Genomic DNA, 27,507 nt, shown 5'->3' on the forward strand with positions numbered 1-27,507 from the left:
TCTTGCTTGGATATTATGATCCAAAGGACTGGATTGGCATGTTGTATTTAAAAAAAGATCAAGTGTGCCTAGCAATGGGGAGAAATGCCATTCCAGAAATAGGGTGATATAAGCAAGAAAACAGCTAAAGAAAAATGAATGGAAGAAAAATCAGCTTTGAAAGATAGTGGCAGCCTATGAAGTTTTACGACCAAAAAGCTAAGATTTTCTTTTTATTTTATATAAAAAAAAGATTCCCATGGAAACCGGTAGCTCAGCAGTAATTAATATTCTTAATTCCCACTATAAATTACTATTCATTTCATTTGATGGAAGTTTCATGTTTTCTGGACTTTGAACTTTTATTACTAAGCTCAGGTTCTTTTAAAAATAGCTTAAACCAACAAACAAAAGCGGAAGGGATGTGGTTTATGTATCTGTGTATTTTAGGATCCCTCAGTACTTTACATTTTGTTCCTTCAGACTAGAAATGGTTTTCTCCTAGAAATGCTTGCTTTAAATTAGATTCTCCAGAATAATGGATTGTGCTAACCGTATTTCGTCATTATAGAAATGTGCAACTTGCGCAGGAGGCAGACAGTGGGGTCAAGCACTCTAGCTCAGTGCTTGACGCCTGTTTTCATTGCCTTCCATGTGTTGGATCATGATTCTGCAGCAGGGGGGTCTCTTGTATCTGTGAAGACTCCTCACACTTTTTGGAATGAGGACCTAGACAGACTCAGGCCTTCAAACCTCTAATTTATAATATCAGGTAGCGCAATTCAGAACGATCTATTCCTGAGAGCTGCTGCCAGTCAGAGTAGTCAGTGCAGGGTTAGATACAGTGCTTTTTTATATAGGAAAAAAATGGTGCCAGTACTCACCATGAAGTTGTTATAGCAAGTGCCACACTTTAAACATTTTTTGGGGGGAGGGGAAGGTGCTGGTACTGCATACCCTTAAGTACCCCCAGGAAAAAACCACTAGTTAGATGTATTAGTTGTCTGACTCAAATGTTAGGCAGTTTAAGATATTTTGGGGGCTGGGGGGCTGGAAGTTAAAGATACGCTCCCAGTATGTTTCCGAGCACAATTCAAAGTGTTGGTGCTGACCTTTAAAATCCTAAACGGCCTCGGCCCAGTATACTTGAAGGAGCATCTCCACTCCCATTGTTCTGCCCGGACACTGAGGTCCAGTGCCAAGAGCCTTCTGGCAGTTTCCTCACTGCGAGAAGCAAAGCTACAGGGAACCAGGCAGAGGGCCTTTTCAGTAGCGACGCCAGCCCTGTAGAATGCCCTCCCATCAGATGTCAAAGAGATAAACAGCTACCTGACAGAAGACATCTGAAGGCAACCCTGTTCAGGGGAGTTTTTGATGTGTGACATTTTAAAGTATTTTTAATCTTTGTTGGAAGCCGCCCAGAGTGGCTGGGGAGGCTCAGCCAGATGGGCGAGGTATAAATAATAAATTATTATTATTATTATTATTATTATTATTATTATTATTATTATTATTATTAGCAACAAGAGGCAACCCACAGAAGCTGTTCACAAATAAACTGGAGCGCTTGGTTAAATGCTATTGACACAGTGTGGGCAATTGAGTATAGATAAGCTCTCAGTTAAAAGCTGCCAGCACAGCCATGGAGCTTACTTGATGGCAAGTCACTGTAATGGTACTGTCATAGGTTGCCACTAATTGAACAAAGGAGGTTAGGCCCCTTGGAATCAAAGGATCCTTGCTTTCCTTCTGTCCACAGCAGTTTCATCTCTAGCTACCTGGTTTAAAGCAAACCATTCCCATTTTATCAAACCAGTCAACCTGCTAATCAGAACTGGACACATGGTTTTCGGTACCAAACATTGCTTGCAGGCCAAACCATTTGGGTGAAACTGCAAGATACAGTTCTGCCTTAAAGCAGGAAGGGATTTGCCACATACGGTGTACACAGGCCTGGAGGTCTTGTCAGGTTGTAAACATAGCTCAGATCTATGGTCTGGCTTTATACCTGAATTATCTCACCATCTTTCAGCCTAATCTGAAAAGATGGAATACAAATGTAATGGATCAATATACTGAAGCAAATGGAACTGAGTAATTACCCTTGTGCTTCTTTTTCAAAGGAGAAATGAGGCAGTGTTTATTCTTCGCAGTTTTGGCTTGGCTCCCAGTGGGTGAGTTATTATTCACTGTAAAACCCTTTGGATGAGGACAGTCCTGTTTGGATATAGGATGGCTCTACCCCTTCAGGCAGCATATTGACTCGCAATTTAAGGGAAAGATAATATTGAGCAGCTGTCTAGAGTTTGATGCCCCTGTGCGCCGCAACTCAGGCTGCTCCTTTGGGAGAGTATTCCTAAGTGGACTCCTTTAGGGTGCAAGCATGAAATGTGCATGCATACATGGCATGGATAGGGAACCTGTGACCATAGAGATGTTGTTGGACTCTAGTTCTCATTAGTCTCACCCCTAACCAGGTCCTCGTTAGTATAATGGTAAGTATCCCCGCCTGTCATTAGTCTCACCCAGCATGGCCAATGGCAAGGGATGATGGAGCTGGAGTTCCCCCGCCACTGAGGTACACCATCATCTTAAAAGCATCATTTTTACAACTCCACACCCAAAATAGAATATCTGGGGTTGAGTGTGAGCAAATTTTGATTCACAATTTGACTAAAGAAAGTCTTTCCCAAGTATCTCAGATTACATTAAATCTGAAAAGAAAGCAGTAAAAATATAAGATTTTGTGGTTGAGATGAGCCTTCCCAAACTTAGGAACTTCCAGGTGTTTGTTCCCATCAGTCCCAACCAGCATAGCTAATGGTCACGTTAATGGGCATTGTCATTCTAAAAGAGGGCCTCCTGGCCTTTTTGGTATGAAGACACACTAGTCCAAATTTATTTGGCATGGTAACCCTTTGATTTATTGCCACTTGAATTTTTGACCTTAAGTCTTCAGCCACCATTAGTTTCATGCATTTTAACTGCAAGTTTGCCTGTTTTATAGCCATTACTTGAGGCATTTACTTAATATTGCTATTAACATAGAATTCATTAAAATATTTATAGTACTTACTAAGTTATTCATAGAACATCAATAATCTGATTGCTGGATATTGCTTAATATTCTGCTTTCAGAAATTTATTCTAAACACATATGGTTACATGAAGTGTTAGTTGTTGTTAACTAATTATTTTAAATACCGGTAATTCTATTCAGTATTGAGTTTATTTTAGCAAGAATCCGTCAATGGCTAAGCTTAGCATTTTGCCAAGAAGTAGTCAACTTGGGTTTGATGGTTGTTGGACATGGCAACATTGCTGGAAAAAAATTCTGAAAAAAACACATATTTCATAAAGATGTGTACTACCAAATGGCAGCAGAACAGAAATGGTTTCATTGAGTAATATTGGTAATATTAAGCCAAAATTTGCATAACTTGACTTCAAACATTTATCTTTGAGGTTCCTATCACATGACAGTTCAATGCATAGTTCGTTTTCCACAGACAAAAATCACTTTGTGACATCACTGTCAGTTTCTTCGGCAGTAAAGCAGTGGACATATTTGGACTAAGGAAACTTCCTATCACTATTACAGCTCACCTCTGATGCGCAGGTGCTGCCTTTGGTGCATGTGCATCACATGCAAGCTGCAATAGTCATTCAAAAACTCCCTCTGTGAGGATCTTGTGGCAAACTGTCACCGAATCTGCTGCCCAGCCACCAGAGAGTGGTTCTGAATATAAGCCTGAAGCCCTTCTGGTGTTCAGTTTCAAGTGTCAACACAGCACTAAAATACACCAACAAAACAAAAAGTTATAAGCAGTGAACATCATCTGGAAGACCATAGGTTCCCCCCACCCATGATCTGGACCCTCCACCATAACAGCTGTTAGATAGGGATGTCTTCTGGTGGAAGCTGGTTGCTGCTATTCTGTAACTTATGATTATCTCTTTTCACAGCTTCCAGTTTCTGTGAGCGTAATGGCCTCTCTGTCTGGGCAGGCACAGGCTATGGCTTCAATTGCTCCTCCTTGTCAACTCCAGGTAAGCGCCAGCCCAGCAGAAGCCTCGTAGAACTAGTAGGGTTGGAGTCAAGGACTCCAACTAGGTGGACTCGGCGGTGTAAGAGTCAATAACAGACAGAGCCAGCTAATTCTGCTTTTGTGACCCCCATCTTCCTCCTCCCAGCTGAGTCCTATAACTAACAACCTACTCAACACAGCTGGGAATGATCAGCCAACCATATAAGGCCATGGCAAGAAAAGAAAAAGGAGTAGAAAGCTGTATATGTCCAGTTAGAAACAAGTCCAATTAAGTTCAGTGAGGCTTAGCTCCAGGTATAGGTGCATATACAGGATAAGGAAAGCTTTTCAAGCATAATCTTAAAAGATGTGGGAGAGGACATTTTAGTTCCCATTTAAGGTCGTTTCTTCAAACCTTGTTTTCTCTCTTTTATAGACGCCTCTGATTTCTCATATTGTGGCCGGACTTCGTGCACATTACATCCAGGTGAATGTCTTTGATTATCCATTACCCATGTAGACCCCAATACCATACCCCCCCCACACATTTTAGGAGGGAAATTTTGGGAGGAAAATTTGGTGCCCTCCTCCCCCTCCATCACCCACCCACCCCCTCCCTACCGCCAACCCCTTCCTTGCCCTTCCACTCACTGCCGCAAGCCACTCGCTCATTCACCCCTTCCTACTACCTTTGTCCACTGTCTTCCACCTCCTCCTCTGCAGCCCTGGGAAATGCCACACAGACCAGCGTGACATATTGGGAGTTTGTCCCAATCTGTGCAGGGTCAGGACATGCTGCACAGACCAAACATCCTCCTCCTTCTCCTCCTCCAGCACTGTAGACATGCTTCCAGAAGTGCTGTGGCAGATGGAGGAAGAGGAGAGGTGTTGCACAAGGTCAAGGAAAGGTCCCCCCCCCCCTATTTAGTCCCATGCTGTGGTATGTGCCAACTGACTTGAGCCATAGTGTGGAGCCAAAACTGTCCATCTTTTGGTCCCATGCTGCTCTGCTGCAGCCAGAGCACAGGAGTCAAAAATGGGACATCCAGGATTGGGATCAGAAGCTGTGGTGGCTTCTGTCAATATAGAACGTCCCACTTAGAGGGTATGCAATCCTATTATAACTGGCATTGCTACTGTCACTCATGGCATACTGAAGTAACTGCCAGGCCTCCAGGACCTGTGCTAGGCCTGATCATCATCATCATCCATTGCTCAGCATTGACTGGCTAGAAAGATCAAGACACCATTTAAATTTTACCCTCAGCACTGGTCTGGCTCCCTGGGGAGGGTTTAAATTCAATAAATAAATAAATTGTGGGATATCACATGCAAGCTACCTGGTGATGATCAGAGGAAAACAGGCACTGCTAGATAAGCCAGCTTGAGGGTGGCTGCAGCCCTGGTGCAGAAGGGGGCCCTGCTAGTAGGAGGACTGTGCCAAAGAACTGTAGTGATACCAATGGTGTGTAGCTAGTACAAATTCTTCTTGGTCTCTGCAGTAGCTTGTGAAGAAATCTCAACAGCGTACCATATTTTCCAGTTGGCTCAGGCTGTAATAGTCCAATTGCGTAGAAATGTATGGTGGGGAACCCTATTTCATAGCTATCAATGTTTCCCTTTTTTAAAAGGAAATTCCCTTATTCTGAATAGGATTCCTCACAAGAAAAGGGGGAAATGGACAGCTATGCCCTATTTCCACTGGTAAAGAGACTAGGGGAGTAAAGGTTCTTACTTCCCTTTCTGACTCATGAAAAACAAAGCCCACCTCAGGATTTCCCCCACCACCCAGAATTCTTACTTACCTATACGTTACAGAGGGCTGATAAGGACCCTCCATCGTTCTGCCCGGACACTGAGGTCCAGCGCCGAGGGCCTTCTGGCGGTTCCCTCGCTACAAGAAGCCAAGTTACAGGGAACCAGGCAGAGAGCCTTCTCAATAGTGGCACCCACCCTGTGGAACGCCCTCCCATCAGATGTCAAAGAGAAAAATAACTACCAAACTTTTAGAAGACATCTGAAGGCAGCCCTGTTTAGGGAAGCTTTTAATGTTTAATAGGTTATTGTATTTTAGTGTTTTGTTGGAGGCTGCCCAGAGTGGCTGGGGAAACCCAGCCAGATGGGTGGGGTATAAATAATATATTATTATTATTATTATTATTATTATTATTATTATTATTATTCCTTGTCCAAAATGAGATATCAAGGGCTACAGGTAGTTTAAAAAACATTTTGTCCAGGTAATTCACAGGAAGCTCTAAAGTGAGTCATATTGTTCTGAAGGAAGGTAGATAATGCAGTGACAGAGCAGATTAGAATCTTGCAAGACTTTCACATTGCATGTCTGTCATTTAATCAACCAGTGGGTAGTGGTTCTTAGAAGCCACCCTCCAATTCCTGTGAATTCGCAGCCCACATATTCAAAAAGTGCTGAGGGGTAGCTTTGTTGATAGAGCACGAGACTCTTCACCTTAGGGTCTTGGGTTCTTTCAGGGCTGGAGTCAGATGCAGGTCAGCAGTCAAGGAAGCAGATATCCTCCGTAGTTAGTGAAGTTAACTCTTTATTCAAGCAAACAAGCACACAACTCGACCTAATGGTCTTAGCGACACTCCCCAGCAGGTCTTGTTGCCAGAACTGAAAGTCCCTGTCTCCCCCACTTCTCCAAGGCTCCTCCTCTCCTGGATGATTCCCAAGCAGTCTCAAACTGCGCCTGCACACCTCAGACCTCTGTTCTGTTGTTCTCATTATTCTGTGAGTTCTTGAAGACCAAGGAGGAGGGGAGCTTGTCACAGCAGGAGAGGGAGAGTCCTTGGATTCTTGGCTCAGTCTCTTGACACCCCCCCACCTCGGAGTCTGACCTCCTCCCTGTCACAGGCTCTTCCTTCTCCTAAACCCTGCTGCCCCTTCAATATTCGGCGCTTTATCCCAATCTCCTCCCTGTGGCCTCCCCTCAGTGTCCCACCACCAATCCCTTGGCTCTGAGCCTTCCTCCTCTGGGATTTCCCTTGTGAGTTCCTCTGCTGGTGCCTCCAGCAGAGGAACATAGCTGTCAACATTTCCCTTTTCTTGCGAGGAATCCTATTCGGAATAAGGGAATTTCCCTTTTAAAAAAGGGAAACGTTGACAGCTATGTCCTACCACTCCACAGGCTCAAGCCCCACGATAGGTGAAGGATCCCTGCAGGGAGTTAGACTAGATGATCCTCATGGTCCGTTCTACGAATCTATGAAATTAGATGCAGCAGTAGCAGCTTATTTGCCAGGAGGTCAGGTGAGCGTCTCTGCTCCACCATGCTATTTGCTAGTGGTGATTCTTATGACTACTGGCCACAATCTTCAAGAGATACTTCTTCACCCCCCGATGGATGTGGTTGCTTGTTTTCATTTTTCAGATTGGCATGACTTTCTGACATGCTACTACATCGAAGAGAAATTGATCCTGAATTGTTCCTGGTTGCCCCTACCCCATGCAACAGATTCTCTTGTGTATACTGTGTTTTTAAAATGGTAAGTCAAGGGAGAGGGAACTGGGAAATCAACTGCAATGTGCACCAGAAGTTTGTTTTAAAAAAGAGTTTCAGAGGAAAGATTTTCCTCAAGATCTTAGCAGGTGAGGGGAAGGGTTAAAGGTCCCCTCCATATCTCCTGTGGTTAGCATCCCCAGCTGATGCAATTATTATTTTTGAGAAAACCTGCTTTTTAAATGCAATGATGCTTTTAGCATCACATGCAATTGGGGTCTCACTCTCCTAGATATATGCAGGAGTCTATGTTGTGGAGGACTGCCAGCTACCAGCATAGTGTACAAGATTTAGCAGAAAAGGGAAACCAAAATAAAATTGGATGGCAAAATGTAAAGCTTGCTAGAAGGGAATATACTAATGGACATCTAACAGAAGCAAACTATCACAATTAAATGGGTTTCCCTACTTCCCTTCTCCAATAACTATCCTGTTTCAAGCTGAGCCCTTGTAAAACTCATCCCAGAGAGAGGGCTATTCAACACCTAAGCAATGCACACGCTAGATCACTGGCAAAGAAACAAAAGCCAATCTTCTGTCCTGAACCCCCGGCCTACCTGGCGTCAAGTCCTGCTGGTGTATATATTACATCAAGTCCAAAGTCCAACAGTCAGGAAACACAGTCCAGAGTCAAACCCAAAGCACAGTCCATAGAGCATCCAGTGTGAGCTCCATCAACATGGCAGTTGAGGAGCCACAGCACCTCAGCTCTGCCTCCATTTTGTACCTTGCCTGCTGATTGCAGCATTTGGGCTTGACAAGGCATGTGACCCTCACGTGCTCCAAGCCTCTTCCAGCTCAGGAATCACACACCTTCTCCCTGAGCTGACGAGCCTCACCTGGGCTATGGCCTCTTGCCTGCCTCAGTCTCCCTCCCACTGCTCCCCACGCCTCAGAGCCTGCCTTGTTCATGGAGATGGGGGCTTCTCTGGCTCTGATGAGGGCTCCTGATATTCCGGTCCCTGGACACTGACCACCATCCTCTGTCATCCTGCGTGTACTTTCCGTAACCCCAGCCTCTCCCTTCCCATCCCCTCAGTGGCTCCCAGTCGCAGCTGCCCCCCTCGTCAGGGTCCTCTTCCTCCTCCCCTTTGTCCTGCCAGTTCATGACACTTCTCATACGCATGGAACCAGTACAAGATAATTCACAAAGTTTCTGTAAGCACACAATGGTTATGTGAAGCCTGAAAGTATTTGTGTACTGAGAGCCGAATGTTACACCTGTTAATTACATGATAGGGGATTTTAACCTTTTAAAAGGTTAAAATTCTGGTGCCATTGACTAGTGTTTCTGTCTCGCCCCAGGATGAATAGCAGCATGAGGGAGGGGTATTTTTTTCTGGGGCTACATACCCCTGCCCCCCAACAGTCCCTATTTGGCCAGGACAGCTATGATTTTCTTCTCTCTGGGAAGAAAGAATACTTGAAGCTAATTTTCGTGGGTTTTCTTTTCTTTGTAGCTTCCTTTTTAAAACCCATCTAGAGTCCAGCCCATCTAGACTCTTGCCTTGAGTGGTGTGTCAGTCATTGCCCACAAATATCCACAGCAAGAACTTCCCACTCCTTGTCCATGGCTGGACAAGAGCAACAAAGAAAGACAAAAGAAAAAGAAGGTGTCAATAAGACACAACTACTTCTTCTCTCGGTGGGACGCAGGTGGCGCTGTGGGTTAGGTGGGACGCAGGTGGCGCTGTGGGTTAAAGCCTCAGCGCCTAGGACTTGCCGACTGAAAGGTCGGCGGTTCGAATCCCTGCGGCGGGGTGCGCTCCCGCTGCTCGGTCCCAGCGCCTGCCAACCTAGCAGTTCGAAAGCACCTCCGGGTGCAAGTAGATAAATAGGGACCGCTTACCAGCGGGAAGGTAAACGGCGTTTCCGTGTGCAGCTCTGGCTCGCCAGATGCAGCTTTGTCACGCTGGCCACGTGACCCGGAAGTGTCTCCGGACAGCGCTGGCCCCTGGCCTCTTAAGTGAGATGGGCGCACAACCCCAGAGTCTGTCAAGACTGGCCCGTACGGGCAGGGGTACCTTTACCTTTACCTTTACTTCTTCTCTCCCTTTCCCATTCCTGAGGTATCTCAAGAATGCAGGTGGATCTGGTAGCCTCTCCCATCTTTCTCCTCCTTACCAGCCAGCACAAGCAGCATTCAGCATTCTCCAGTAAACAAATAACCAGTATTTAATTTAACCAATAAATAAATACTTAACAAATACAGTGGTACCTCGGGTTAAGCACTTAATTCGTTCTGGAGGTCAGTTCTTAACCTGAGGTAACACTTTAGTTAATGGGGCGTCCCGCGGGCACTGCGCCTCCACCGCATGATTTCTGTTCGCATCCTGAGGTAAAGTTCTTAACTTGAGGTACTATTTCTGGGTTAGCGGAGTCTGTAACCTGAAACATCTGTAAGCTGAAGCATCTGTAACCCGAGGTACCACTGTAAAGGTTTAAACCATGAAACAGAACCATTTTTTAAAAAATCCCTTGCTGCAACTTCAAGCCACACAATTAAGGAAACATGTAGTTAGGCCCTGAGAAGACTGTTCAAGTGAGAGCAGCCACTGTGGGTCACTTGGATAGTGTTGTGTATGGGCTTCACGCAAACGCCAGCAGAAGTGGTGCAAACATTACCTAATGACAGTGTCACTTTTATTAGAACAAACTGTTCCATCTGACCCATAAATAACCTCAGTGCTAACCAGTCCTTTTAAACTTTTCCTCTTTTTTTATTTTTTGACAATGTGGATGATTCATTCAGAATGCTGGTTTGTGGTTGTGTTTAAGTGAATGGTGCAGTTACTTCTTCAGAGACACAAGGGAAATTCTGCCTTTCAGCCCTCTTGCTCTGGCCTAGACTGTCTTGTTTTGGGGTTTTTTGGTTCAGCTTTTCCCCCTGCTGACTAGTGCCATCAAGTGGTGCCTGGGAATGTTTTCGTAACAGAGTGAAGAACAAACAGTGAAGTCTCCCTGTATTGCCAAAGTCTCTCTAGAAAGAGTAAATGCTGCATGGCTAACTCGCTTGAGAATTTTCTTTTTGACTGGAATGTCCTCCCAATAGCTGTCAAGGCAATAAGCAACTATCTGACTTTTAGAAGACATCAGAAGGCAACCCTGTTTAGGGATGTTTTTAATGTTTGGTGTTTTATCATGTTTTTAATATTCTATCGGGAGCTGCCCAGAGTGGCTGAGGAAACCCAGCCAGATGGGTGGGGTATACATTAATAATAATAATAATAATAATAATAATAATAATAATAATAATATTGACATAACTGTTTAAAAAACAACAAACAAACAGATCCACTAAGTATGATCACTGGCTATTATCAATTTTAAATATTTTTTAAATGAATCATAGGCAGAACTAGGATTGGCTAAAACAGGGGAAGCATCAGAGATGGAACCTGGACAGATCTGGTAAGCTTAGTATTTTAGCAGCTTTTGGGTAGAAGCTGGAATGATCTGTGTCATGGTGGAACCTAAAAATCTGGGAGCTTTCAAAGAGCATTGTGGATATAAGCTGAGGTGCTAAACATGGTGACCATTCATTTCAATGCTGTGTGAGAGAGCATAAAACAAAGACTGCAGTAGAGCAGGGATAATCTCCAGATCCTTTAGACTATAACTCCCATCATCCCTGACCGTTGGCCATGTTGGCAAGGTAGGACTGATGCACGTTACAGTCCAAGAACATCTGAAGGGTACCACATTGACTGCCCTTGATTAGTAGAGACAATTTAAGGCCCTCTCTCTTGAAACTTGGACGAGGCTCCTTACCTTCAAATCATCCTTTTCCTCCCATTTATAATTTACTGCAAACATCTAATGCATTTCTAAAAATACTTTCATGAAAAGGAGCACAAATATTAATGTAGCCTTTTAATGTTCCCAAGAGAAGGCAACTTTTAAAAGAAGATTAGTTGGCTGCCAAAAAAAATTGGTCTTTTGATTGCAGACTTCATTTTGTTTCCTATCTCTCTGTGAATTTGCCACTTATAGATCATCTGCTGTATTAAAACACGGAACGTATCTATGATGCATATTGAGTTTGCTTTATGCTTTCCTTTCCCCTGAAGGAAATTGGAAACAAAACAACACTGTGAAAAGGTGGAAACGACCTTGCCTCTTTTAACAAGAAGAAAGCATCATATTCGCATTCATGCAAACGTGACCATATGGGTATCTGGCCGCTATTCCCACCAGGGATGTGTGACAACAAAGAAAATTTCATTCGTGCCCAGCAAAACAAGTACATTACATTTCTTCCATAGTCTGAAGCTGCAGATTTTATTGTGAAATAGTTCTGGTTTTGTTATTGTATTTTTTCCCCCTAGGGCAGCGAACATGTTAGCCAGCAAATTTCAACACATACAATTCTTTTTCACACTCACAGTTACCAGGCATAATTTTATGCAAGCCTGTCCTCCTACCGAGATACAATTTATGTGGTGAGGCTTCATCACCACATGGGGAAGGACTTTTTCTAAGCCACTGAAAGGATTGAGTATAGTTAGCATGGAGATGAGAATATTAAGCAGGGGTGATATAATAACAGTCATCGTATAACTGGAGGGTATCTGGATTTGTTCACATTAGTGCCCTGAAACACAGCAGGATCCCACCCCTAGCTGTGTTTCAAACTGTATTTGCACAGTTGTTCACTTCAGTATGCACGACCTTTTGGGTCTTTTGGTCCCCCATTACCGCTTACTGTGCATGCAGCTTTTGAATTGGTTTGATGAGTAAACCATATCAAACAGCAGTATTTGACAATAAATTACAGGATCAATATGGGTTGCGGCTATAACATTTGCAGTGGAGCCCATTCAATCACCTAAGGTATAGATCCCTGTGGAACGCCCTCCCATCAGATGTCAAGGAAATAAACAACTATCTGACTTTTAGAAGACATCTGAAGGCTGCCCTGTTTAGGGAAGTTTTTAATATTTGATGTTTTATCTTTTTAAATATTTTGCTGGGTGGGGTATAATTTTTTTATTATTATCAATTATTATTATTACTATTTGTTTTTATTATACTACAATGCTAATTTTAAGGCATCCCCATTATAGCATCTGCTAGGGCATCTTATACTGCAGCTCCTGCAGCCCCATAGCTGTCAACTTTCAGATTTGAAAATTAAGGGATCAGCACCCTCGAAAATAAGGGATCAGCAGCCTCACCTGTCCTGGGGACAGTCTACAGGATATCTAACAATCCGGGATTAGCAGCGGGAAACGGCACTGGAATAAGGGAATTTCCCGCAAAAAAAGGGAAGGTTGACAGCTATGTGCAGCCCAAATGGTGCCAAACATATTGCTCTGCTTTCCTTTGGACCACATCAGTGAGGCCAAGAGGGGTCTTGCCATCTGGGCAGCCCAGGTCCTCCAGCCACACTGCCCAGGCTTGCCCCCCAGAGAAGTCACTTTGAAGCTGCCTATGCAGCATTTTGACTTCACCCATAGAAGCGCACTGCATTGTCTCTCGAGACAGATGAATGCCAACAACAACAACAAAGTGTGATAAAATGGTGCCCACTGCTAAGGTTATAGTGAATGTGTGCTGAAACCCTGCCCTTTTAAAAAAGATGGGGAAATGGAATAAAAACTCTAAGTGCATCTGCAGCTGCTGAAATTATGTTCTTTTTCTGTTCTGAAAACTGCCAGACTTTCTGTGGTCTTAAAAAAGGTGGAAGAACCCCAGGGAGAATACGGTCTGCTTATGATCAGAATATGGTGTTGTGTTGATGCCCCATTAAAAGTGAACGAAGCATGGCAATTCCACATTAAATGCCAAGTGCGGAAGCACCCTGTGACTAGGAGAAACTGCATGCAAATTATTTTCTATTTGGTTGTTTTGTTTTTGCATTTTAGAGAAATGTCCTTCACCCTTCAGAATAAGAGCTTATCAGTTGTTCCACAAACTAATAATTATGTGGGACTCACCAAGAGATATACTACAGTATGAACTGCAATACAAGGAAGAAATGCAAACAACCTCATCCTGGATATCAGTATGTAAATCAATAAGATCTGTATTAGAAAGCTTATAGTGGGCTAATATGGACTGCCATATGTCCAGATTTTCCCAGACATTGCCGGGATCTCAACAACTTTCGTGTTTTCTTTTTAAAAAGTGCAACAATTTGGGGGGTCTTCCGTAAAAAAGTCAACAACTTTTCTGGGTGTCCTGGTTTTTACTTTTTGAAATATGGCAAACCTATTCTTGTGAGCATCTAGTTTGGCCACTGTGAGAACAGAATACTGGACTAAATAGGCCTTTGGCCAGATCCTGCACAACTCTTCTTTTGTTCTTCACTATCAGAAAAATCTTAGCACTGTCTTCCCCCTGAGTTTCTGCTGCACTTTCAATGTTGCTGAATTCAAATGTTGCAGGGGCTTTCTTACTTTATCTTCCTTTTATTGTTCCTACTGCTCATGTTTCAGTGGTTAAATTCAGGTGTCAAATTTATGATGCAGATTAAGCTGGCCTTTTGCTCAATTATTGCTTTGGTTGCTGGATTTGCAACTAATTCTTACAGTGCCTTTGATATGCCTCCAGCTGCATAGGGATTAATTGAAGGGTTTGGGATACTCCTCTCTAATGAAGGAATTTAAGAAGAGGTTGAAAAGCATGTGTAGAGTTATTCAGCCTGGACTTCATAACCCTGGACATCTCCTTCCTATCCCATTGGCACTGCCCTGCTAAACACTGATTGCCATTTTAATTAAGGCATCTGGCCTTTGGGAAGAACTCCAGCAGATAATCCGAGAATTATTAATTGTACTTATTTGCAGGTTCCTATAGAGAATGGGATCTTTAATGCAACTATCTTCAGTGTAAATATATCATCATCATATGTTGCTCGCCTCAGATGTAAACCCCCTGGTAAAAGTTGTTCTGTTTGTGCTTGGAGTGAAGAAATTATGATCCCACATAGTAAGTTCCATGCATATTAATTTAATCATGGGTGTATTTCAGTTGTTTGGCTTTGTTTAAGAATGAAATTCTGACTGTAAATATGCTTCTGGGTTTAAATTTCCCATGTTGTTATTTACCAGAGCTTACTGAAAAGCCAACCATTGTGGAAAATGCAACTGAAAAGATAGCACAAGGAAAAATAAGTATCTTTCTTAAATGGAAGGTAATGTATTATATTTTTAGACTACTCTTCTTCCTTGGAGCTCAGGCAAAGCCCCATCCACTTATATCCTTACAGCGATCCTATCAGCTAGAATAGAATGGGGTGTTGAGTAGCCCAGAGACAGCCAGGCAACACAATTGCTCAGCAGAGATTTTAACTCCACTTTCAAAATTCTGTCTACTATATCTTAGGGTGTCTAGTTTGGACATATTTGATAAGTATTTTAAATTTGTGAAACGAATGTAACTAACAAACAGCTATTCTGTATTGTGGCTACAAGAGCCAGGTCAGATGCAATGATCCAGTCCAACAAATCATCATGTGCCTTGTCCCAGTACCTTCTGGTTTATTTAACCAGTGTTTCTTGTGATGTCTGAATTTGAAATTAGTTTGAGCAGTGCCAAGTAAGATTGGTCAAACCACAGTTTCTAGTTTGGATATCTGGGAAACTGGTTCAACAGACCAAGGTGTATTGAGTTAAGGCTTGAGAGAAGGGAATGAAGGAGTCCAGAGGACTGCATAGGCACTTGGTTGGTTGGTTGGTTGGTCAACAAACATTACATCTGAACCAAGCCATACTAAGAGTCAGTAATAATGAAGGCTGTTATGTGATATTTACAAAACAGACAAGAAAATATATACAGAGATAAAATTGATACTATCATCAAAAATTTATGCTTTTATAATTTAGTTTGGTATGGGTTGCAGCTTTCACTGTGCCTGCAGTATTTCATGTCATTTTATTTCTAGTGCATAATAACTGTTTAATGTTCATCTTTGCTTGTATTAGACAACACAAAGCAGGAATACCATTGGTTACAATATAAGCGTCGAAAGAATACCCCACTATTGCCGCCACATACGGACATACCTCAGCATAACAGAGAACTGGGTGCATCTGAATCTCTCCATGGCTTATTACAGAATCAAAATCTTTGCCTATAATGAAGCAGGAGAATCCCCTCCACTAACATACCTGATTCCAGATTTCACTGCAAAAGCTACAGGTAGAGTATTTTTCTGTCAAGAAGAATGCCTAAAGAAAATATGGTGAAGAACCAAACCTCCCTTTTTTAAGTTTTGAAGCAGCATAAGTGGATTTCAATCAATGTGTTTGCTTGTTACACTATTTCTATCCGACTTACGTATCTGTCTGAACTCACTAAGGACACAATGCAGGGCTGGTTTCAGTGTGCTTAAGCCCATTTGAAGCAGCAGCTTGAGGGCACTTAATTGTGCCAATTGTGGACATCATGTGATGCTGAAACTGTAAGATGAAATAGTGTTTACATGGCAGTGGACTCCCAAGTACATGTGTTGGAATGCCCGTCCAAGAGGGGGTTGGGTTTTCTTAACACTCTCAGTTATTTTTAATAGTTTCCTTTTCCATTGCAGATTTACCTGGCCAGTTCAACCTATCAAATCAGCAAAATTATTCTGTTATCACTTGGGATCTAAAACACAGTTCAGATTGCATTGTGATCGACTGGGGCACTGGATTAGAAGACATGAAGATTCATGTTTCTACTTGGAAAAATGAGATACGACTAGGTATTAAATCAATTTCTATAAAACTGACAAGCAGATGTATTTTCATTGTTTGCTTCTAGACACTTAAAATAATCAGACATAAATAATCTGTTAACTACTTCACTTGGGTTCTGATCATGTTGAACAGTTCATGAACCAGGATAACAACGTAGGAGGGGCGATTCTGGATCAGACCAAAGACCCATTTTGTTCTCACAGGTGGCTATGGGACAGACATGAGCAGAATAGCACTCTCAGACTTATATTCCCCAGCATCTTGTTTTAAGAGGCACTGTACGTCTGACACTTACATAGACATAATAACTTTGCCAACCTTATCCTCTGTTTCATGGTAGCAAATTCCATAGTTTAACTGTGTGTTTTGTAAAATACTTTTCATCTGACCTGAATGGTCAACCATTCAGCTTTGTTGGAAAACCCCCGATTCTAGCATTAGGAGAGACAAACTTCTCCTTATCCACTTCCTCCATATTCTCAGTGTGTGTCTGCATGTGCACTAGCAGTGCACTCTGCTGTGCTGTTCAGTGCAGGGTGATTAAGCCCATTGAAAGCAAACTTCATTTATGGCCTTGGAAACCTGCTTTGACATGTGGATCTCCTTTCCTGGGCTATTTATAATTTGATCAGTGGATCTTATTTTCAAAATTGCTAGCTATATTTTAACCAAGAAAACCAGGGCATTATAATAAAACCAGAAACACAAGCACTGTCAGAGCCATCTGTCAAGCAAGCCCAAACAGACTTTGTAGGATTTCAGATTTCTGGCAAGTTTTGTAGGTGTAGAAACAAGTTTTCAAACAGAACTGGATAATAGAAAGCAAGTGCAGTTGCTGTGCATCTTCTGTTTCTGTGAAGCTTGCACTGAAATCCTGCATAGTATTGGATGAAATATGCAAAGCCAAAGTCAAAGGCACAGACCTCAATGAATCCAAAGGATATCCAGTCACTATTCACTTTTGTTTTCTTTCTTGCTCTGTCCTGCTTTCCCTTTTCATCATCCCAGCCACTAACAATGAATTCAAGTTTCAGAAAAAGTATCATCAATAGTGGTTAGATGAAAAACAACAGATATCTCAAAGCCCCCACACTGTGCCTGCTCATTAGCAAGCCATGGGGGAAAGATTTATACATTTCAGACACAGCAGAACAACAATATACATAGATGAGAAGATTCCCTTTGCCCACAGCCACCTAGTGCCATGAAGTGTACTTACTGTCCTGTCATAGGCTAGATAGCTTTTCCTCATCTTCCTGAAAATGTGTCCTTGCAAAGCCCAATAATAATTCCTTAGCTTGTTGTATGAAGACCATCTGATTTATCTGCAAAGAACCTCTAATTCAGGGACGTTTCGCAGCACTCTCTTTCTGCATATTGATAGGGATCGCACAGGTGATTCTAGCAAACAGATCAATCGGGATTAGCCGTAATGTACCTTGGAAGGCATCTGATCTGAGGTTGCCATCAATTATTCATCCCCTGTTTTCCTTGACCTTCTTTTATTACATGTTCATCCCCTTCAGGTTGCTTTTTTTAAAGCTTCCGGAACAAGAAAAATCCATACTTGAACCATCAGGAGTAAAGTCATTTTCGTTTCCCCACAGCATCTCAACCTTGTAGATGTAGCAAGCTTAGCATATTTTGAAAAGCAAGGCCATCTGCTATATAATGCCATCTGATTTAAACAATTGAACACTCGCTTTATCTGAAGGTGGATGGGAATGCACATATATCCAGCAAATTCATGTGCACGGTCTTCTTAGATTCCTGGGTTTCAGGTGTACGTGTGGCAGAATTATGTTATGAATTATACATTTGCAAGTGGCAATGTCTGTGTCTACCATCTAGATGGCCTCCAACCGTATAAGTTATATAAAGTAACATTTCATGCATTTGACTGTCAGTGTGAGGATTTCATGAAGCGTGAATGGACGTTGGCCAGGACTTACTTCTATACAGTGGAAGGAGGTATATCTTCGTATTTTTCTAATATAATTTCTTCTTGTTTCTATTCCAACTTTTAATAAGTACTCATAAGGGTTCTACTGCAATGAGTGGACACTAACCTAAGGCAGGGGTAACCAACATGTTGCCCTCCAGATGTTGTGGACTACAACTCCCATCACCCATGACCATTGGCCATGTAGGCTGGGTCTTGTGGGAACTGTAGTCCAAAACACCTGGAGAGAGCCATATTAACTACCCTAATGTAAATGTATACTCCACACTATAATAGACTTGTTTAGGGCATTTGATGAAGTTAGTTCCCCAATTTAATCATTATTTGATAATTCAATTATTATTCAATTATTTTATGTATATCCCCCCCCCCCCCCGTTTCCATAAAACATTATTCTGCTCTATTCTTTTTCAAACATCCTGATATTCCTTCAGTTCTGCTGCATCAGAACTCTGGTAGGAATTTTGGAATGATGGAAATGGGAGTTTGCATATGCTTTCTCACTGTGAATAAGTGTGGACATCACAATAAATCATGGTTTATTGTTGCATGATCTGGACATAGTGGTGGACTGCATGTTGGCCAGTAAACTGAGCTTGAACCCTGGGGAAATGCAGGCGCTGTGGGTGCGTGGCTCCCATGTCTAGGAAATGGGCCAGTCAGCTGTTCGGAACGGGGTTGCGCTCCCTCTGAAAGAGTATGTTCATAGTTTGAGGATGCCCCTGGAGACATCTTCAACACTGGAGGCCCAGGTAACCTCAGTGGCTAGGAGTGCCTTTTACTACCCACAGCTGGGATACCAACTATGGCCATTCTTGCACAGGGATAGTCTGACCACTGTGATTAATGCATTTGGGGCAGACCAAAGCTTTGGTGTCCACCAGTCAGTAGAGGGCAAGTCCAAGAGGGCAGCAAATGCATAAAACTAGCTAAGGAAAGTTAGTTTGGGAGAAAAAAGCCCCTCAACTAATTTGGAGACTCTCTTTTAAGTTCCAAAAAAAGGTCCAGCTAATGTAACCGTTCCGGTTGTGACGAAGCAGTCAGCTGTTGTGAAATGGGATGCCATACCTACAGAAGAGTGCTTAGGATTCCTTCTGGGTTACAGAATTCGCTACACCGAAATCTTGAAAAACCTCTCTGTGGGTAAGGTCACTTTGTTGACTGGACGTTATCATTGAGAGATTCTTCATCTAGTTCACACTCAAAGGCAGCATTTTGTTTCTAAATTCAAAAACATTGGAGGAAATTGCACGTGGCTGGGGCTGATAGGAGTTGTAGTCCAATAATATTTGAAAGATGACAACTTTCCCATCACTGGATCAGAGTAAAAAAAAATGCCAAAACTGATATAATTACAGTCACCAAGACTCCTTTATCTATCAACAACAACACATTTACCGTGGCACCTTTGAATGCTCAAAGCACTTCCTCCATTTCTTCAGAGAAATGTCACAACAGTCCTGTAAAGCAGATCATGTACTCTCATTTCCATATTGCAGATGCAGAGTTGAGGCTGAGAGAGAGTGGCTTTCCTAAGGTTCCCTGCTGAGTTCATGGCAGGGACAACAAGATCCATACTGAGAACGTTCTTTCTCCAATAGTCAGAACAACTAACTATTATAGAAAGTGTTTAATTGCAGAAGCCTGGTGGGAAAGAAGTGCTTTCAGCAAACCTTTAAAGGTCAACATAGAAGGTGCCTGCTGAATTTCTATTGGAAGAGCATTCAACAGGGCTTGGTCTATGATGCTAAAGGCTCAGTTCATGTCTATCTCAAATAAGCCTCACCAACTCATGAGAAAAACCAGTGATGCTCCTACAGATGATCTCAGTGCCTGAACTGGGATATATTCTGTATATATCTATACAGAGGTATTGAAATATTGGACTCACGATCTGTCATAGCGTTTTGATTTCTTCCCTCTTGTGTTGCAGCTGTTACTGTCGGTCCTTCAACTCAAAAGTACCTCATAACGGGACTTATGGCAAAAACTCTTTATAGAGTGCAGACCTCAGGACTCACCAGTAAGGGAGAAGGAGCTCAAAGCCAGCCACAAATTTTTACTACCCTGAAATATGGTATTGCAAAGGTTTTAAGAATTTGTTTATTTTTATTTTTCAATATAAATATTGCCGGGATGGATAAGTGTCAAACAATTAAAGCAGTAGGTGGCATCTAATCCCACTTCCTCTCATGAATACTGGGGCACCCCATTTTTGCTGAGCACTTAAACTCTCTGCCCCATTCCCAAAGCAACTCCCAAGGACTGAGATTACCTCTGTAGCAGATTAGGATGTGGCACAGAGGGCTGGTGGGAGTGGGAGCGTCAGCAGAACAAATAGGTGTCCCCATATAACATAAGCAGAAATGCCACTCACCTCAGCCTAGATGACCATTGAAGTAGTCAGTCCTTCCATTTCTACCTGAATTATTTGTATGGGGAAGTACTGCATTTATTTATGCATTCCTATTAGTATATACCCTCAATTTTAGCCTGGAGGAAAGAAGAGCTGCACCCATTTGATTTATACCCACAGCAGCCACAAACAAGAGTCAGGCAGGTGTGGTCATAATAAGCATAAGCCCCCATTCAGCACAAATGGATCCCTTGGAAAATATTTCTTCTTCATTTTTAATTGACTAGGACACAATATGGGATGCAAAGGAATAGGCATTTATGCTGACAGAGGGAAGTTGACCCTGAAAAGCTTTCTAGCTAGGGGACATATTTATAATCTCCTCTGTTTCCACTGCTCAGGCTGTGAGTTCCGTTACTTCTGTATCCAAAAATAGCATCGCATGCAAGAGAGAGTGATCAGCAAGTCTGGGGGGATCCAAAAGGAGAGACCCCCCCAAAAAAACAGCCCAGTAAAAACTGGGTGTGCTCAGAGGCCAAAGGATTCTGGCTGGCTGGCTAGAGTGGGATAGCTAGAACACTGAACAGAAGCACTTCACACTGCAAAATTTAGCTTGACATCTCTCTAGAGGCCTCCTTGAAAATTGTAAAGGAGGTTCCATTAGCCCTCTTTGCAAATGGTTCAATTGTCAAATGATATTTGTTAAGCTGTTTTCCAATATGTAATCTAAACGAGTGTTGTGAACATTCCAATCATCAGATCCTGGGGAGTTTGAAGGAAGTGTGGCTGGCCTCTGTCTTGGCCTCATGGTGACCATGGCTGCCATTGCCATGCTTTGTTCCCTGATACTTAAAAGGTAAGAGAGTTTCCTTGCCTTGCATATTTTCATCCAGCCTATATTACTTATTAAGGGACACGCGGGTGGCACTGTGGTCTAAGCCATAGAGACTAGGACTTGCCGATCAGAAGGTCGGCGGTTCGAATCCTCGCGATGGGGTGAGCTCCCGTTGTTTGGTCCCTGCTCCTGCCCACCTAGCAGTTCAAAAGCACATCAAAGTGCAAGTAGATAAATAGGTACTGCTCCGGCGGGAAGGTAAATGGCGTTTCCATGCGCTGCTCTGGTTCGCCAGAAGCGGCTTAGTCATGCTGGCCACATGACCCGGAAGCTGTACGCCGGCTCCCTCGGCCAATAAAGCGAGATGAGAGCAACCCCAGAGTCGGTCACGACTGGACCTAATGGTCAGGGGTCCCTTTACCTTGTGTTACTTATTAAGCACAATTAGGCAACATGGTTAGAGCCAATATTGTCTGGTGGTTAGAGAGTTGGAGCGGGTCTTTCAGGGAGTCATCTACTATACCTCTGTCAGTTCACTCTCATTATGTTTCCCTTCTATGAAACCACCCTGAGATCTATGGGTATCAGGAAATATACAAATTTAATAAATAAAAACAAAAACAGAATACTGACCAAAAAGTAACAGTGACCTACAGTGAGAAATATAAAGGTTCTAAAGCACTTGGCATTAGCAAATTATAAACTGCCTATTCCTTAAAGCCATGAAATGTGAAAATCACCATAATGTGACAGGTAGGAGTAAATTATTTGCTGAGAACAACCTTTGGTCTGGAGATTCGGGTCTGTAAGAGCAAATCATCTGATTTGTTTAAAATATTTTTTTAAAAAAATAGTTTACTGAAAGCTTTTTTTAAAAAAAAAATTGAACATTTAAATAACATTTAGAATAAATGCATGCCCGAGGGACTGAGTGTAGTTTTAATATATTTTACTATTTTAACTATGGCATGTTTTGATGTATGGTTGTGTTTCCCCTGCCTCAGTTTATGAAATAAATAAATAAAGTAATAGTTCTTTGTACTCTTTGGGTGGAACACTGGAAACCAGAAGTAGGTTTTACTCCTTAGTGAACAATAGAGAAGATAACTGCCTGCCTTTTTAAAATGTGTGTAACTCTGTAAAGAAAAGAGCTGTAATATATAAAGAGAACTGACCATTTAGGGTGCAGTCATGGAGAGCATTATAGGAAATAGCAGGTCCAGCTCTTTGTGGGTGGAAAAGGCAATCATTGGGTAGGGGTGGTCCCTTCTCCTCATTGCCCTTTACCATTCTATGGCTGGTCAGGAGAGGATTTGATTCTGCTGAACCCCAAACCCCCTTCTTCCCTGGACACCATACTCTCTCCCTTTATTTTTTAAACTTTTTAGATGGAAAAAGCAGAGAGGGATAGGAAGCTAAAAAGCCACAAGATCTTAGGAAGGAGCAATAACCCCATCATGGATCATCTCCCTCATCTCATAGGATTCTTCTGCCCAGTGGCGTAGCATGGGTTGTCAGCACCTGGGGCAAGGCAAGTAATTTGCACCCCCTAACCCGTGGATTTGCGCCCCCTAACCCTAACCCCCAGATGTTGCGCCCGGTGCGGCCGGCCCCCCCTGCACCCCCCACGCTACGCCACTGCTTCTGCCTGACAAGGAGAATATTCTTTTGTTCTGAGTGATTATTTGGGAATTACTCTATTTTCTCCTTCAAGCTTGAGAACTGTGTTTTCCTCTTCCCTTTGGGTTTCTTTTCCAAAACCCACCCACCACATAAATGGTTACCAAAAGCAGTTAAAACTGCCCTTAGCCTTTCAACTGTTCAGGGCACCACACAAAAATCCTGGTACAAATGTTGCAGAAAGGCTGTTGTTGACCCCATTTCTGCCAACTCCGTCCCCTTTCTTTCAAACATTTCTAAACTGCCTATCATCAAAAATTCCAGAGTGGTTTATAGTTCATAAATACCAACACAATGAAAACAATTAATTAAACTTTAACACAGTAAAAACAGTAGCCAAGCAACAGGGTGTATTGATGACCAGCAAAGTCGTGGGTGAACGTTAAGTATCTGACCAATATAGACGTCAGAATGGAGCTTGGGCAACTTTTAAGATGTTAATAAATGACTATGCTCTTACAAGCTTAAACAAAATTTGTCCTTACAGATCAAGAAAGCTATGTTGGCCAGCTGTACCAAATCCAAAATATAGCGCTGCTCTGCTGAGTATGGAGAAAACCACACCAGTGGTATGCAAATACTGTTTTAAAGCGTTACATTACCATTTATTACTACCTACCTCTCTGTATATGTTTCTGTTATAGGTAAGGCAAAAAGGTAAAAAAGAAAAGAAAAAAGAGGTTGCTCTTTCGTTGTTAGCCGCCCTGAGCCCGGTCTTGGCTGGGGAGGGCGGGGTATAAATAAAAATTTGTTGTTGTTGTTAAAACCAGTGTTATAATGCAATCAAACACCAGACAAGTGCGAGATAGCATGTCTCTAAACACTAGTTGCTAGGGATCTCTGCCCACTGAATTGGCTTCCTATAGGGACCTTGTTGGGCACCGTGAGAGCAGAATGCTTGACTAGATGGGCCTTTCATACAGCAGGGCTTTTATTGTGCTTTTATTTCTGGATCATAAATTTATTTTCCCATGCAGTCACCTACAGGAGTACACACACAGAAAGGCTATAATAAATACAGGAAAATACCAGCATGCTGGGGTCATTTTCACATAAGGGTTGATTCCTAACCCATGCGCCATTGCCCAAAGCAATTATAGCTTTTGCATCTTTTTAGCTGCTGAGTTTATTTAATCGGTATATAAAAGCCTACATTTTTAAAAAAGAAAAATTGTATATGTTGTCTATTGAACTTTGACATCTGATTTTATGCAAACACTGCAAGTTAAAATGGTTCTAGCCAGCTCTGCTGTACCGTTTTTATTTTATTGGTTTTTATTGTTTTTTTATTATTTTAATATTTTTTATTGGTTTTTATCATATAAAATTATAAAACATACCACACAGTTTATCACAAATACAATCTTATTGGACTTCCATCAGCACCTCTGATAATCCTCCATCTTAATCACTTCTTATGCATTTCCTAAATTAATATTGATGTACTGTTTTTAATACTTGATTGGGAGCCTCCCAAAGTGGCTGGGGAAACTCAGCCAGATGGGTGGGGTATAAACAATAAATATTATTATTATTATTATTATTATTATTATTATTATTATTATTATTATTATTATAGGCCAACAAGAAAGGGAAGGCGAAACCTAGGCTGCATTGAAGGGGACAATGGAAGATTAATTCAGTTTGCTTAATATAGTACAGTATATACTGTACAGTATACAATAATATAGTACAGGGAGTGAATGAGCTCACCTAGTCCCTACTGGAGAATTCTGTTATGTATGGGTGAATGGTATAACCCAGGGGTCAGCAAACCTTTTCAGCAGGGGGACCGGTCCACTGTCCCTCTGAACTTGTGGGGGGCCAGACTATATTTTTTTGGGGGGAGGGAATGAACAAATTCCTATGCCCCACAAATAACAGAGATACATTTTAAATAAAAACACACATTCTACTCATGTAAAAACACGCTGATTCCCAGACCATCTACGGGCCGGATTTAGAAGGCGATTGGGCTGGATCCGGCCCCTGGGCCTTAGTTTGCCTACCCATGGTATAACCATATAAGAGTAATACCAGTAGGTAGTCAGGTCATTTTCATCATATGAAAATGCTTTTCATTAAAATTAACTTTGATATGAAAGAATTCATTTACCATTTAGTGCACTTTTCAATTGGGGTCATAGTAAGGAACCAAACAAAACCGTAACAAGACTATGCATTGTCTTATGTTTCAACTGTGTTTTATGTGCAGGTTCTTCTGCGACCCAGTTTACAGACTCCGTCACAAGCATATAATGAAGCCAATGAGCTTTATGTGGTAGATGACGATTCAGAGACACTGTTAAGACAAGGGTCCTTTTCTCCAGGCACAGCTACAATGGTTTCCACAGACCATTCTGAAGCAGTTGCAAGGCAAATACTGGACACTACTCTGAATCCTTTGAAAATCCCTGACCAAGTCAGCAGCAGTGAGAAGGGAAAGGTTGGAGTTCACACTGATTATATTGGTGTGGCTGTCAGTCAGAGAGCCATGCAGAAGCTCTCAACACATCTCCCCAAAGGAGCAGCCCATCTAGAGAGGACGTTGATCAACAATTCAAGAAGACAACCAGCAGCACACACTGCTCAAAATCCTCTAATGCTAAGTCAGGGGATGCTTAGTCCAGCAACTTTGTCCTTAGAAAGCAGGTCAAAATTTGAGCAAAATCATCATGAGCTACCTTGTTGAGATGAACAGCAATTAAAAGACAGATTCTGGCAGTAGGACATGTCATTTTAGGGGTGAAACTTAAGTTTTGCAAGTATATTCAGTGAGGGTTCTAAAAATATGTTATTGGCATGAGGGATTAAAATCTGCTATTAGTTTTTGATTGGACGTTTAGGTAAGTCTACAAAGTTTGCAGTTTTGATTTTTATGCAATTTTGCACAATGTTTCACACAAGTTTAAAATTATTAGAAATTCCATAAAAAACGTAAAATGTCAATATTTTACTGTAGTTACTTACCAAGCAAAACTAAATTATATCAGTTTAACCAAAATATCTTTTGAATTCCCAAGTCATGTTGCAACTTTTCAGCACCCTTCATTTTTGGAATTTGAAAGTTGGAAAATTCAACACGCCCCATTCTGGCAATCCCTCCAATGTGATTTCTAAAAACAGGCGGCACATAACACTGTTGCATTTAATCCTTGGGGTGTATTTTATGATTACAAATCAGAACATAACTTCTGTTCATACAGATTAATATTTTTTGAGGTGTGAGTGCTCCGAAAGGGTCCTAGTGTCTTCCCATTTCCTTCTAAATCTGTGTGCTAACTAGGCTTTGGGAAGGAGGCGGGAGAACTCTAGGACCCTGTCTAAGCCCTCGTGCCTCCTCCTTTGGGAGAATTATGGTTGGATGGGCTCACTTTTTTTGAGCCACACAGAAAGGTACCAAGTGCTTTGCTCTATGTAATGTCAAGCAGCCTGTTCTAGTCTCGTTGCTGAGCAACAACATGCAGGGCTCAGTGGAGTGGGAGGCCAGTCAACCAGAAGTCTTTGAGGTGTACTTGCCTGGAGGAAGAGTCAGCATCCGAAGTCAGGTCCAGTCCTAGAGTTGGGTGACCAGCAATCTGTGTGGCCTGGCGGTCCAGGGTATCTGATGATCATGAGCTCAAGGGCCAAGACAAGCAGGAAGCAGCAAGGAACTACAAGCGTTGTTACCATCCTCTGTCTGCTGCTGGAAGCTGTGCTTAAGAAGGCTGAAGCCAGCTGGTTCTCATCAGTGCCTTCTCCTGTGTGTCCTTGAAGGTTGATCAGCTGCAGGTGGAGTCGCTCCCCCTTCTCCCCCTTCAGGGTGCTGTTCAGCAGGCAAAGCTGACTCCAGGCCTCCTCATGGTGGTAATTTGCATGCATGTACATTTGCACGTACATTATAATGTGTTCTGTCTTGTGCAATCTGTCTGTGCACTCACATTTTTTTTTTGAATGTGGGCAGAAGCAGTGACTATAAGGATTTGATTAAGAAACAATAGGTAAATAAGCAGGTTATACAAGTAATTTATATACGGAATAGTCATAATTTTCTGTACATATGTTGCCATCTTGTGTACTGATTTTATACAGCAAAGAGAATAATACAATCTAGAATGAATCAAGTGAATTTATCTCTACAATATAACTAAGCATCTTCACTTTCAAAAAACGGTACAGCCCATAAGATAGCTCCAGCTGCCTCATCTCTCTCTTACCTGTTGCTAAAAGTAGGCTAATTATTTTATTAAGCAGATGCTTCTACCTAATAAATCATAGGCATTCTTTAAAGATGGGAGTTGACAGATTGTGAGGCAGGGAGTTTTACTGGTGATAGGCTTCTGGAAATGAGGAGAAAGGGAATATACATCACCCCCCCCCAAAAAAAAAGCCTAATTAGCAAATTAATTTCTCTTATTTAACTTGATGGTATACACTGTAGAACTCTGTATATCTTGCACTGAGAAAAACTATAGTCAGGAT

At 42.1% G+C, this 27,507-nt stretch overlaps 1 protein-coding gene across 2 annotated transcripts in view; it reads left to right on the forward strand.

Annotated features, from left to right (window-relative positions):
* Window positions 1-25,945, forward strand: part of LOC310827444 (interleukin-6 receptor subunit beta-like) — a 64,598-nt gene extending 38,653 nt beyond the window's left edge. The window contains exons 3-18 of one of the 2 annotated variants that reach the window (XM_083703511.1): window positions 2,103-2,153; window positions 3,946-4,029; window positions 4,444-4,494; window positions 7,400-7,514; window positions 11,599-11,771; window positions 13,396-13,535; window positions 14,320-14,461; window positions 14,584-14,666; window positions 15,457-15,673; window positions 16,062-16,217; window positions 18,064-18,183; window positions 19,166-19,318; window positions 20,109-20,252; window positions 21,291-21,387; window positions 23,534-23,615; window positions 25,262-25,945. In XM_083703511.1, coding sequence (XP_083559637.1) covers window positions 2,103-2,153; window positions 3,946-4,029; window positions 4,444-4,494; window positions 7,400-7,514; window positions 11,599-11,771; window positions 13,396-13,535; window positions 14,320-14,461; window positions 14,584-14,666; window positions 15,457-15,673; window positions 16,062-16,217; window positions 18,064-18,183; window positions 19,166-19,318; window positions 20,109-20,252; window positions 21,291-21,387; window positions 23,534-23,615; window positions 25,262-25,738 — 2,285 coding nt within the window. In that variant the 3' untranslated portion in view covers window positions 25,739-25,945. Of the gene's footprint in view, window positions 1-2,102; window positions 2,154-3,945; window positions 4,030-4,443; window positions 4,495-7,399; window positions 7,515-7,789; window positions 7,861-11,598; window positions 11,772-13,395; window positions 13,536-14,319; window positions 14,462-14,583; window positions 14,667-15,456; window positions 15,674-16,061; window positions 16,218-18,063; window positions 18,184-19,165; window positions 19,319-20,108; window positions 20,253-21,290; window positions 21,388-23,533; window positions 23,616-25,261 lie in introns of those variants that run through there. The other variant, XM_083703512.1, reaches the window with a different exon arrangement.
* Window positions 25,946-27,507: the final 1,562 nt, after the last annotated feature.

The sequence above is a fragment of the Podarcis gaigeae genome (assembly GCF_964106915.1).
Source record: "Podarcis gaigeae genome assembly, chromosome: 11".
Taxonomy (NCBI): Eukaryota; Metazoa; Chordata; class Lepidosauria; order Squamata; family Lacertidae; genus Podarcis; species Podarcis gaigeae.